This window comes from Panicum virgatum, chromosome 9N (assembly GCF_016808335.1).
Source record: "Panicum virgatum strain AP13 chromosome 9N, P.virgatum_v5, whole genome shotgun sequence".
Classification (NCBI taxonomy): domain Eukaryota; kingdom Viridiplantae; phylum Streptophyta; class Magnoliopsida; order Poales; family Poaceae; genus Panicum; species Panicum virgatum.
Genome location: NC_053153.1, coordinates 78,520,692 through 78,533,103, shown reverse-complemented (window position 1 = coordinate 78,533,103; position 12,412 = coordinate 78,520,692). Strand labels below are relative to the sequence as shown.

The window sequence follows — 12,412 nt, the reverse complement described above, 5'->3', positions numbered from 1 at the left end:
TCATGGCGCTAAGCTCGGCGCCACCAGCTATGGCGCCGAGGTGCCTACCGACTGTTTGGCACGCGAGCCAGAAGGAGACGAACCGGGAGGAATAGTATACGCGTCACAGTCGCCAAGGAGACGGGTTCCTTGGCCTTGTTTGGTTCTTTCTAGAATAGATTAGAATGAACTTTGACCGCTAATTAGGGGTGTCAAATAAAGACAATTTGCAAAACCAATTCCGGAAACCTTGCGCTAGGAATCCTGAAGAATCTAATGAGGCCTTTGACCGTGTGATTAGATGATGGTTATTGCAGCATCACTGTAGCCAATCATCAATTAATTACCGTCATTAGATTCGTCGCGAAAAATTACATCCATCCCGAAGAGATTTTGTAAATAGATTTTGTTTAGTATTCTATGCATGCGAGATTTCCTTTCCGGGAGGCGTGTTTTAGAATCTAGAATGAAACCAAGACCAACCCTCGTCACCCGACACGCCGTGCAGGCTGCCGGGCTACTAGCAGGGGCTATCTACAGGGCCCTAGCCCTACCTCTGACGACCCCTCAAGACCTCAACGTTTGGCGAGCCCGTGCAGCCATGCATGCTTATTCGACCAGCTGACTGGTATGTTCGCCTGTGCTGCATGTTCTTCCAACTCCCAAGGGCCTGTCCAATCCCAAGGCAAAGTTCACCCACATGCACACCGTAAAGTCAGAATGGGTAGCTCTTAATTCATGAGTTCTTTATCACACAAAGTCATTCAAAAGATCATCTGTAGACTAGGCAACAAGCTCGATGCTCTTGTGCATTAAGCCCATGGCTGATTATTTCCGGTCTTTGTGTTGTGTAGCACATTTGTTTCTTGTCTGAAAAGGAATTCCCTTCCCAGACCCCCACCTTGTGTGGGAGCTTTCAGAATGGGGTACTCCATTTTTTATGGAAAGGGGTTTGGATGTTAGAATTGTCAATTGGATTTGGATAGATGATGTTGAATTTTCCCAATTACAGTGTTCAGCAAGGGGGATAGTAAACGACAAATGGATGCATAAGTTCATGTATATTAATTTTACTAGACTAGCAACCTTGTAAATGAATTCATACTGCTCATGTTTTATGGGACCCATCCATAGTCTGAGAACTTTTTAATAAAACACATGCCCTGGGACATTTGCTAGGGGAAAAATCTATAGTCTGAGATTATTTGAAAAGGAAAGGATAATAAGAATTGTTTTTGTTTTAAGAACGAGGAGTCGCTGTAAAGTCTGAACAGCTGAACCTCTTATGTATTAATATTCTATTCATAAGTTATGCCTTGGGGCTCGAGAGGCAAAGACATGTGGGTGAACAGTGCTTTTGGATTGGATAGGCCTGAAGGACATGCAGCATAGGCGATTGTGAGGACTGCGGACACAAGAGCCGGTAATGATGGACGAGGTTTTGCCTTTGCTGTAGAGCAGCGCACGACAGACACTCTGACAAGGCAGTGCGTGACTTTCCAACGTGCAGAGGCAGCAGCCACCTTCGCGCCATAACTGGTGGCGCCGAGCTCAGCGCCATGAGATATGATGTCGAGGTAGGTGCCACGTCGGCGCCACCTCAGTCTGGTGGTAAATACCTTGGCGCCACGATTTGTGGCGCCGACCCTCGGATCCAAAATCGCAAATCGTTTTAAAAAGGACCTAAATGTGAGAATCTTTTACAAAAAGAGCTAAAAAGTAAAAATTGTGGGTCCTCCTCCGTGGCTTGCAGGCCTCGCCTCCCACCATGTTGGTCTTCCTCCGCTTGGCGTGCTTCATGACCACCGCGACCGTCTTCCTTCTTCGTTGCTGTCCTTGCTCTGCTTGGCTCGCTCTTTGAAGGCATGTGAGGCTAACTTCTTCATCTTGTTCCCAAGCCTCAAGGAGTGTTCACCCACCTCCCCCGGCATGACCTTCCCGCAGCGGCGCATGTCCTTGTTGATGATGAGGAGGCGGCAAAGAGTTGTCATTTTTGTGGGGGGGGGGCGTCTTGAGTTTGGCCAAAACCTCTGTTGGGAACCGAGGTGTGGCCCTAATACACACTATACAGAGACATACAGCTAAGATACACCAACTCACTCTAGAGTCGGTTAGCTTTTTCAATTTCTAGCTACTTAGTGTATAAGGTAGAGCCGCTTTCTCGCTTCCAGGTAGCAGAGCCTAGCAACAGATGAAGCTGGCTTCCGGGAGGCAGAGCCTTACTACAATGAAGCCTAAACCCTTTGTGATTCCAGGTGGCAGAGTCATCTTACGATAGATGACAACTTATACACTACGTAATTAGAAACTAAGAGACTAACACTTACAAGGGAACTCAAACATTTATTCACAACTTAATTTGATACAACACGAGATGACACTTACACTCTTTATATGGCTATCCTACCATGGTATTACTACACTACATGACAACCTTACCATCTTCTACTTAAGATCTCTTATGCCATGGTATATTAAGGGGGAGGTGGACACGCCTATTTATACGACTCTATGTTTCATATGGTGTTGACATGTGTTCGCCTTCTACACTCTTCTACATTTCTAGAGTTTTTCCTATCTTTCTATTATCATACAAATATCTTTCCTCTATAGAATTCTACACTTCACCATGAAGCATGATAACTATTACTCATACTTATTCTCAACTCCTCTAGAACCTTCTTACTTTGGCATGATTTTATTCTTATGCATTGTAAAGTTAGTTTCTTGTGATTTTCACAATCTTCTAGAATGTTCGAAGTATGCATTGCATATTTCAACAATGTCGAATAGCAACTCGTCCAGCAGATCGGCGATTTGAGCGATGTGGAGCAGTATCTTCATGTTGGGGACGATCCAACCGTTCCCGTGCCCGGAGTCGTGCTCCTAGGTGTCGGCATCAGAGTCGGAGTCGACGCCTTCGGAGTCCTCCTCCTCCCGCCCGTTCTCGGCCTCCTCGTCCTTCTCCTCCTCGTTGTCTAGCGGAGTCGTGCTCCTTGTCGCCAGTGGCGGAGTCGTGCTTGGGGTCGTCCTCAGAGTCGGAGTCCGCACCGTCGGAGTCGTCCTCCTCCCAGGGCCGTCTCCAGGAATTCGAGGCCCCTGGGCGAAATGCAAAATAAGGCCCTAAAATATATAAGAATAATATATCAATATAATTAATATATGTGTTCATGCAATCAATTATGCAACTTGAGTACGTATTATTTGAAACACTATTTAGAAATATATCAAACGATAATGGTAAAACAATAAAAAGATTGAAAAAGAAACCATCAAACCTGGCGTGGAGTGGAGCGTGGTGTCCAAAGACTCCAGGCACCATTGTTGGTTGGTCCTCCGTCCTCCTAGGGCCCAGCGTCCAGCGGGCAGCGTAGGCGGCAGCCGGCAGGCTCCTAGCGGCCACCGAGGTTGCCGTCGCGGGCGGCGGATGCACGCACAGCCCAACCCTAGCTAGCAGCGATAGGTTCATATTCTATTTCACTGATTCACTCGCGTAGTCCTACCATCGTGCGGCCAGAGCAGAGGACTCAACTGCGCCTTGGCCCAACTACTTGGGCCCCTCCGTTTAGGGGGGCCTGTGCCGTCACCTAGCTGGCCTGTGGCCATCGACGGGCCTACCTCCTCCCGCCTGTTGTCGGCCTCCTCATCCTCCTCCTCATCGCCGTCGTCATCGTTGGCGGAGCCGTGCTCCTCATCTTCAGTTGCGGAGTCGTGCTCGGCGTCTGCGTCGGATTTGGAGTCCGCACCGTCGGAGTCCTCCTCCTCCGGCCTATTGTCGGCCTTCTCGCCCTCCTCATCATCGTCATCGGTGTCATGCTCATTGGCGGAGTCATGCTCATCGGTGTCGGAGTCGGAGTCCTCCTCCTCAAGCACATCCTCCTCCTTGCCGCGCTTGAGCTTAGCCTCCAGCGGCACCACCAATGCTGCGGCAGCACGCACCGATTCGGCGCAACAATGTTGACGTGACTGGGCACGTCGAGGCGCACGATCCTTTCCACGTCCTTTAGGTCGAGCACCTGGACTACGGGCAGGGCCATGTTGGCTGCCGAGGGGAGGGATTGGAGGGCAATGGTGGCGGAGGCGAGGAGAGGGATGGAGGGGAGAGGGTGGAGGGGAATGGAGGCAATCGCGGTGGTGGTGGTGAGGGAGGAGGGGGAGGGGGAGGCGAGGCGGCCCGGCCGTACAGTTATACTGGCGGTTTCAAAATTTTGCTAGGCTGGATCCTTGTCACGCTTGCTGCGTGCTCGCTGGCTAATGGGTGGGCCTCCTGGGCTTAGGCGCGATGAATTCGTGGCTAATTGGTTAATGGGCTAGGCCTCCAGGGCTTAGGCGCGATCAAGGCGTTCACTGCGAGCCCAATAACGTAATTTCTAACCATCACTCGAGTGATTATCATTGGGAAGCGACACCTGATGTGCACGGATTTTTTTACAAGTGCAGAAGGGTTTCTAGTTCAGAGTCCGGATGGATCTGAACGTGCGCAATCTTACAGGATATGGATCTCCACCTGATATGCATGATAAGATTTGTTTGGGAAATTTTTATGTAGTTAATAAACATAAAATCATCATGTAATTTAATATCGTCAGGATGGCCGAGTGGTCTAAGGCGCCAGACTCAAGTTCTGGTCCTCAAACGAGGGCGTGGGTTCAAATCCCACTTCTGACATAATTTTATAATTTCCTTTTTGCCTCCTGGAAACTTTTGTTACTTTGGAATTTAGACTAGACTCGCCACCGTTTTTTTTTTATTTTGTCTTCCGTGTAAACGTTCATTACTTCGTGCATGCCAGCTTTCGCAAATCCATCCAATGATAGAATTTGTGCACACGTGGAGGCCCCTGACTTCTCTCGGGTAGGCGCCACCGTGCGCTCCTCCTCCGCCCTGATCTCCTGTGGCCAAAGGCAATGGCGTTGGGCCTACCCCACCATACAGCTCAAACATTCGGCGTGAAATCGTCTCTGACCGGGTGAAGCAACCAGGCGTCCAGGCCCAGCCCTTCCATCGCACAGGAACAGACAGAGCTTTGATCATCAGTAGCCTCCCGGACGCAGGCAATCTGTTAGACTGACGATTAAAACGCTGCACCAGTACCGACCGTCAAGTCCGTCATAGACTCAGGATTGGTGGTAACTTCAAACCACCAAAGTGAAGCAAGGCGAGCAAAGCATGCTTCGGCAAAGATGGCCGCTTTGCTTCGTCATCTTGCAACAACTCCCCTTCCCCCAAGTGGTAGTGGAGCACCGAAATCGAATTCAGCACCATCATGAGACGATGAACCGGAAAAGCAACACTTATTATGCCATAATCAAGCCATCAAAGGAAAGCTACTCCAATCTAACCCACTTTCTTCCAGACCCACTCTATAACAAGGACGACGACGACAGGGTATACTCGAGACCCGATGACGCAACACGCACCCAGCCAGATAGATGGCCTCTGCAATTCACTGTCCGGCCACACAAGTCTCTGGCTTTCTTCTGATGGTACTATTAAGAAGTCTCGGGGCTAAGCAAACTGAAACGAGAAATACAGCAAAAGAGAAACTAGGGAAAAACTAACTGCTAGCCAACTGCTCTCTCCAGTAGCGCGACGAGACAAGGTTCTCAGGGCCATGCCTCCAGTTCCACAGGTAGCCCTTCTAGATCACCAGTTCCTTGGGGGCACACTTCCTTCAGTTGATTTCTTCAACCATCTTCACGGCTAGCTACAGAACACCGGTAATTCAATCAAGCTAGCCGGTCTTGGTAACTCCATTGGCGAGAGTGGGCTTCTCCGTTGCTGTTTGGGCCACCTTTGCGGCGTAGGAAACAGCGGGAGCAGCACCATTCTCTGTGGGGGCCTTCACCTCTACGTTGACGCCGTTTGGTACAGATGGCTTTGGCTTCCCATTAGCAACTTCCTGCTGTTGCTCACCGGTTGTGACAGAAATGGGAGCCCTGCTGTCCCAGACCTGAGTGATTGACAGAAAACCCAGAAGTACTCTATAAAATCAGGATAAGGAAGTAGGCAAGGTGCTGAAGCCTCCAACTGATGGATAAGCATGTATTTTAGATTGAACGTACCTGCTTTTGGATCTGCTGCTGCTTCGCCCTCTTATCCTGCATCAACTTCTGGCGGCTCTCATAGAAGGCAAAGTCATCCAGGATGGAAGTCTTGCTAACATGCTCCTTGAATATCTTGAGCATCTGAAGGCCTTGTTCAAGATGTATCTGAATGACCAACAAAAAAAAAAGAATAAGAGTAAGATGCCACCATTTTTGCAAGCCAGTGAACTTAAGCCAGGACGATGCTTACCTCTTGTGTGTCACGGCTATTCGTGACAGGCTTGTTCTCATTGTTCTCTAGGATGATGTGCTTGAGAATATTGTTGGGCACATCCTTAACAATGTGCCACTTAACAGAGAAGGAACCATTCCACTTGTCCTGCTGCCAGTACTCAAGTGTTTTCTCAAAATCAACAGCACCGGTCATTTCAGCAACACCAACAAACTGGCCACTTGTATTCACCTGAAGTTTCACCATGAAGGGTATACATCAGGCAAAGAAAACTAACTCAAGAATTCATGATGAAATACTGAATGGTAAAAGAAGCATCCTTACCGAGAAAAACAAGAATATAGGGCACGCTGAGCCCTTTGACTGAGCTTCTTGATAAGCAGCATCAAGCTTCTTGTTTCCATTGGTAGTGCTTGCCCACACATTGTATTTAATACTCTTGTGGATATCGTCCTCACTGTACGATTTAATGACAAAGAACTTTGCGTCATCATATTCAACAGGGAAGTCATCTCTGTTGAACTGTGCTCTATCAGGTACAGCACTATCATTCTTGCTTTCACCAGAAGGCAGGCTCTGCCCTTTCACAGCAATAGTAACCGTATGACCATATAATTTCTGGTTCTTGAAACGTCCAGATCTAGGACCTCTGTTCAACTCAATTGTTCCATCCTGGCTCTCACTGCCATAACCATAGTACCCATTAGCACGGCCCCTAGGCCTGTACCTGTTATCCATACCAAGACCCCATCGACCATATATCCTGGAGTCATAACCATTACTGCCATAAGGAAGACCAGTTTTTATTGAATTCCCATACTGGGTGTAAGGTCGAGAGCTAGGATATATCCTATTTGGATATGTAGGCGTCACTGATCCTGCTGTAGTTGTAGGTCTTCGATTCTGCATACCCTGCTTGAAGACAACAAAAAGGAAACAGAATCAGTCTGCCTGTCAATGAATGTTCAAAGATAGATCACAGATCGTCATAATTAACTCAAGTAAGAAGGCCAAGGGTAAAAAAATCAGGAAGCACATATTTCTTATGTTTTACAAGCACAGTACACCCTTGAATCATTTAAAGCAAACGAAATTCTACAGAGGATTATCCTTCCCATCTGGTTAGACTAAGAAGTGTCATGAAATACAAAATGATATTTATCCTATTGAAGCTATGAAACAATGGATTAAATTAGCCTAGCAGGAAACATATGGATAAGCAGAAGAAAAAACACATAAATGGCACAGCTTTGTATTAGTGACAATATTATCACTATATTTTTTCTGAACTCACCATCTGCTGAGTCGTGGAGCTCTTGGTCTGATTTCTTGCTGAGGAACCATTACCATTGAAAGTCGAGGATGGCATATGATTAGTTGTAGTTGTTATTTGCTGTCCATTTGCATAAGCAGAGCCATCATACCATGCAAAGTGTGCTCCTGTGCTGTCAAACCCATATGTTGTGTCCAGATAACCAGCAGAAGGAACTCCACCTAGCAAGGGTGCCCTATAAGTTCCATCAGGCGTCAGTGATGAATTTTGGTGGCTTGACGCAAGGGGTACAGTTCCACTGTTACTGTGAGCAGTACCATTAGGAACACCATTAGCAGTAGTCTTGGCAGGGTCAGCTTTAGCTGCTGGTTTTTCAGGATTGACAGAAGACTGGAGGTCGCCTTGAGTTGAAGAAGGAACTGGTGTAGGAGGCTGAAAATATGCAGTTGGATACTGATAATGCTGCGCACCAAACATCTGGCCATCAACTGTTGGAACTGGGGAACTGGCAGGAGAGTATGCACCATAAGGAGCATACCCATACCCATAAATATCGCCATATACTGCCTGTGAAATTCCAAATAGCCATTGAAATGGTTATTCACGATGCTTCCAATAGTAGCACAAATATGAGAATAGCATAGAAACACTCAAACACAGGATGAAAAATTTTGGTGACAAGATGTTAGTGGCAGACAATAAAAACCTTTCCAACATGAGGTAACAGTGCAGAGAGCACAAGGAAAAGAGAACCAGCCAAAGCACAAACCATACCCAAAAAAGAGGGTGAATAGCTTTCCACTTACTACATGTCCAACAATAGAGTCGACAGTACAGCTACCACCTATCAGTAGACAATAATAGCAAGCAATTGGACCATTTCTACATTAAGAATATGCCGCAGGATGCAAATAATCATGGGAAGCATCAGATGACACATTAAAGGATCAGATCTTATAGGATTACTTACTGGGGCAATCTCCACTCCATCTGGATTTAGATATCTAGGATAATCATCCCACTCGCTCATGGAACTGTCGTAGCCTGTAAGACATAAGACAGCACAATTCAATCAGAAAATTACGAAACTCCCAAACCAACATAAGAATTCTTACACGATCCCTCAGTCACCTCCATAGTAATACGCTGGCAGATAGAACAGGTTGGGATCCATAAAGTCTTGAAGCACTGGTGTAATGGACCGCTCCGGCGGGATCGACACGCTCAGCGGCTGGCTAGCTGCGGCACCCTGCTGAATTGAACAGCGCAGACAAACGGGGGGGATCAGAATCACAGGTCACCTGAAGGAAACCATGAACAGACACATGATGAAAATCCACGAGCTTCTGTTTCATCTCTACCTTCTTGGTACCGGCAGGCTCTGTTGCATCCGCCGCCTTGGGCTGCGAATCCAGCGACAGCTTCTGCAGCAGATCCGTGGTTTCTTCGCACAGCAAATCGACGAATTAAGGCGTCACAACAGCGTATTCAGGTCCCAGAGCTTTGCAAGCTACTAAATCCCAGCGAGCAGTAGCAATAAACCAATCACGAAACAAGTCTATATATTTTGCTCCTGTAGCTTGCACCAAAAGGTCAAAGGATAAGGACAGTAAAAACACGTCGATCTGTACAAGCCAGGCGAACGAGCCGGCAAGGACAGACAAGGGCACCGGACACGGTGTCGGCCGGCCGGGCGGCGCCGGCGCAGCCGCCACAGCAAAGCACGCACGACCCAACCAAGGCATCCAAACCCTCCCGGCGGCAAAACCTTCTACGCAAGCAAAAAAAACAGCACAAAAAGGATACGATCCGCGACAGGGACGGCGGCAGGAGCCGGGGCCGGAGCGGCGCCGGCGGCGGCGGCAGTCGGCGCCGGCGCGGCGGGCGCGGGGGCCGGGGGCGGCGCGACGGCTGCCATGGTGCGAGCACGGGCGAGATCCCAACCAACGGGGAGGCAGCAACGAGATCCGAGAGCCCCCGACCGACCGGCCCTTCTCCCCTCTCTCTCTCTCTCTCTCTCTCCCTGGGATAGGTAGCTCCGAGCTAGCTCGGGGTAGGGAGGGAGGGGGCGCGAGAGGAGGAGACGGCGGCGGCGGGCGGGGGTGGGGGAGGGAGGCGAGCCGCCCCCAGAGCAGTAGCGCGGCGGCTAGCGGTAGCGGGCGGTGGTACTACTGGTACACGGGGTGTGAAGGGTAAAAGGGGGAGGTTTTGGGTGGGGTGTGGAGGTCATATAGCACCAGGCCGCAGCCGTGGGATAGGGGAATTCAGGAGGAGCACGGCTCTCGCACTCGCGCCCGCCCGCCCGGGCTGCTTTGGATTCCCCTCCGCGCCGCTCCGTTTCTTTCTTTCCTAAACTATTTTTTATTTTATCATGCTCCCTGCAATTGTTTTTTAAGTACTCTACTGCCTTTTTTTTCCTTTCTGGTTTTGTTTGGGCGAGTGATGGCCGGACTAGTTAATCGGGATCGATCTATCGCTGGCGTTCGGCTCAGATCCTTTTCTTAGCCCGGAGGGTTTGGAGAGGAGTGACTTATTATGGTGTTTGGGAGAAGACGGAGTCGGAGTGGTCGCTTGGGCGGCCTCAACTTTGCGCCTTATTATGGTGTTCGCCTTCAGGCAAACAGGCTTGCTTTCCTGATTTTCGAGAACAAAAAATCCCGTTTAGTGTACGTGTTCGTAGCTAGTTTTGGTGAGATGGGTTTGGGTAACAGCCACGCGTGGCTCCAAAGTCCAAACCGGCTCGGCACCAGCCAGCCCGACTGCCTACCTTTAGCATTTCCGGCCAGTCCAGTCCAGATACACAAACAGTTCACCCGGCGAACGGTATGAAAAGGAGAACAGAAAGGAAGCCACGCGAACGAGCAAAAAGCCAAACAAACAAGCGAACGAGCGGTAGCTCGGTTGGCTGGGTCCGCTCGGTGGAGCGCTCGCCGTCCGCGTTCGAGCGCCGCTCGACGTGGATTTCGCACCTGGGAACAGGAGGTTTCTTAAATAATCTCAAATGAGCATCTCAACACGTGGAATCACAAAAGTGACTGCGATGCGTCCATCGCCGGAGCCTCGATGACTCTAGTGATCTCTCCAAGGACACATCTTGATATCTGTGTATAGTTGTAGGTCTGTTTGTATACTTGTGGTGTGTGTGAGGTGTGCGTGTGTGTGGTGTAAATGTGTGTCTGTATACGAACAGATGCTACAACTGTATGCAGACGACAGGCTTAAAAAAAAGCCAAACAAACAACTGAGAGCTGGACGGCTCCGGACCTCCGGTGCGTCCATCCAGGCGTGCCGCGCGCAGGCGGCCACGCGCCCGCGAGCACGCCACGGCAGGAGGTAGGGAGATCAGCAGCCAGTCCAGCTCCAGCGCCCACCCACAGAGACCACCACAGCCTTCTCTCCCTGTCTCTCGGGGCGGCATCAGCCGGCTCCCTTTTTTTTCTCGATCTAGTTTTCTCTTCGTGTGTGCACGTACTCCGTACTAGGCAAGGTGATGGATTAATAAAAGAAACGCAAGTGAAGATAAGGTCCTCGCACGTGCCGCGCCTGGCCACTTGCCCTCCGCCCGGGATCGTATCGGACCCAAGCCCACCCAAATTGCGTTGCGCGTCCCTGAATTTGGTTGGATCTGGCGTGCTTCGCTGCCGCGATTTTTTAGGATTCCGGTGCCACAGATCGACACGTCGCCACGGCCCCGCGGGCGGTCGGGGTCGGTACGGCCTCGGCTTCACGCTTCAGGCCGTGTTTAGTTTGGACGAAAAAAAATTTCGTTGAAATCTTATTAATTTAAAGTATTAAATGAAGTCTATTTATAAATTTTTTTTATAAATAAATTGTAAATCGCGAGACGAATCTAATGATACTAATTAATTCATAATTAATTAATAATTAGCGCATGGTTACTGTAGCATAAATGTTGCAAATCATGGATTAAGTATGCTATTAGATTCGTCTCGCGATTTACCGCCTATCTATAAAAAAAATTTATAAATAGATTTCATTTAGTATTCTATGCATGTGTCGAAATATTTGATGTGATTTTTTTTTCGTTTACGAGATTTATGGGGGAACACCCTTCGCCCGCGTGATACAAGCGGCGCGGGGCGCGCGTCGCCGTCGCCGTCGCGCCCCGCTCGGAATCCGCGCGCCGCCGTCGCCGTCGCGCCCCGCTCGGAATCCGCAGCCCTGTTTGGGCCGGGGCACCGGGCACGGGAGGCTCGGAGATGCCGCGGCGGCGGCGTCTGGGACGGGACGGTGGCGGTACCACTACCGACCAATCTACCACCATTCCACCAACAAGTTGATTCCTCTTTCGGGAGGATGGGGGCACGAATACGGTGGCCCTCCCTCCCTATAGGAACCCCACGTGGATCTCGCGAGGGCAAGAAATTTTGGAAGGAGCACTCTTACAGTATCGTGTTGCTAACGATCCTGATGAAGTAGTGGTGAACTGGTGATCGTGATAGCTTTGGGAGCAAAGCACGCTCCAGCTCGAGTGCCCTTTAGCTGCCGTGTTTGGTTGAGATCACCAAATTTTTTTAAAAAAAAACGAATGCATGCATAGAGTACTAAACGAAGTTTATTTGCGAAATTTTTTTACGGATTGGTGTAATTTTTCGAGACGAATCTAACGACGGTAATTAATTTATAATTTACTACAGTGATGCTACCGTAACCATCCTCTAAATATGCGGTCAAAAGCCTCATTAGATTGGTCTTGTAAATTTACCAGGGGTCCTACAAGTGGTTTTGTACTTAGACTTTATTTAATACTCTAAATTAGTAGTCAAATGTGCAAAAAAAAATCGACCCAAACCAAACACGGCCAGCCTCCGGTGTACGTAACACATGGCGCTGCGGCGCTGCCGCTCTCTTTCACGACAG

General features: G+C 49.2%; 1 protein-coding gene and 1 non-coding gene across 5 annotated transcripts; one reads left to right on the top strand and one right to left on the bottom strand.

Moving 5' to 3' along the window:
- Window positions 1–4,563: 4,563 nt before the first annotated feature.
- On the top strand, window positions 4,564–4,647 carry TRNAL-CAA. Its single transcript has one exon. It is a non-coding gene; the product is annotated as a tRNA-Leu (tRNA).
- Window positions 4,648–5,254: 607 nt separating this feature from the next.
- Window positions 5,255–9,728, bottom strand: LOC120690664 (YTH domain-containing protein ECT4-like). Of its 4 annotated transcripts, none has more exons than XM_039973406.1 (9): window positions 9,338–9,728; window positions 8,893–8,975; window positions 8,663–8,780; window positions 8,502–8,575; window positions 7,553–8,098; window positions 6,583–7,170; window positions 6,277–6,489; window positions 6,045–6,191; window positions 5,255–5,932 (listed from the first exon to the last, which is right to left on the bottom strand). In XM_039973406.1, exons 1-9 carry the CDS (start codon window positions 9,447–9,449, stop codon window positions 5,714–5,716), a joined length of 2,100 nt encoding a protein of 699 aa, XP_039829340.1. In that variant the 5' UTR covers window positions 9,450–9,728; the 3' UTR covers window positions 5,255–5,713. The 4 variants fall into 4 exon arrangements, with proteins under 4 accessions (XP_039829340.1, XP_039829337.1, XP_039829338.1 ...); XM_039973403.1 differs by having other exon boundaries at window positions 6,583–7,173; window positions 8,663–8,783; window positions 9,338–9,720; XM_039973404.1 differs by having other exon boundaries at window positions 8,663–8,783; window positions 9,338–9,720.
- Window positions 9,729–12,412: the final 2,684 nt, after the last annotated feature.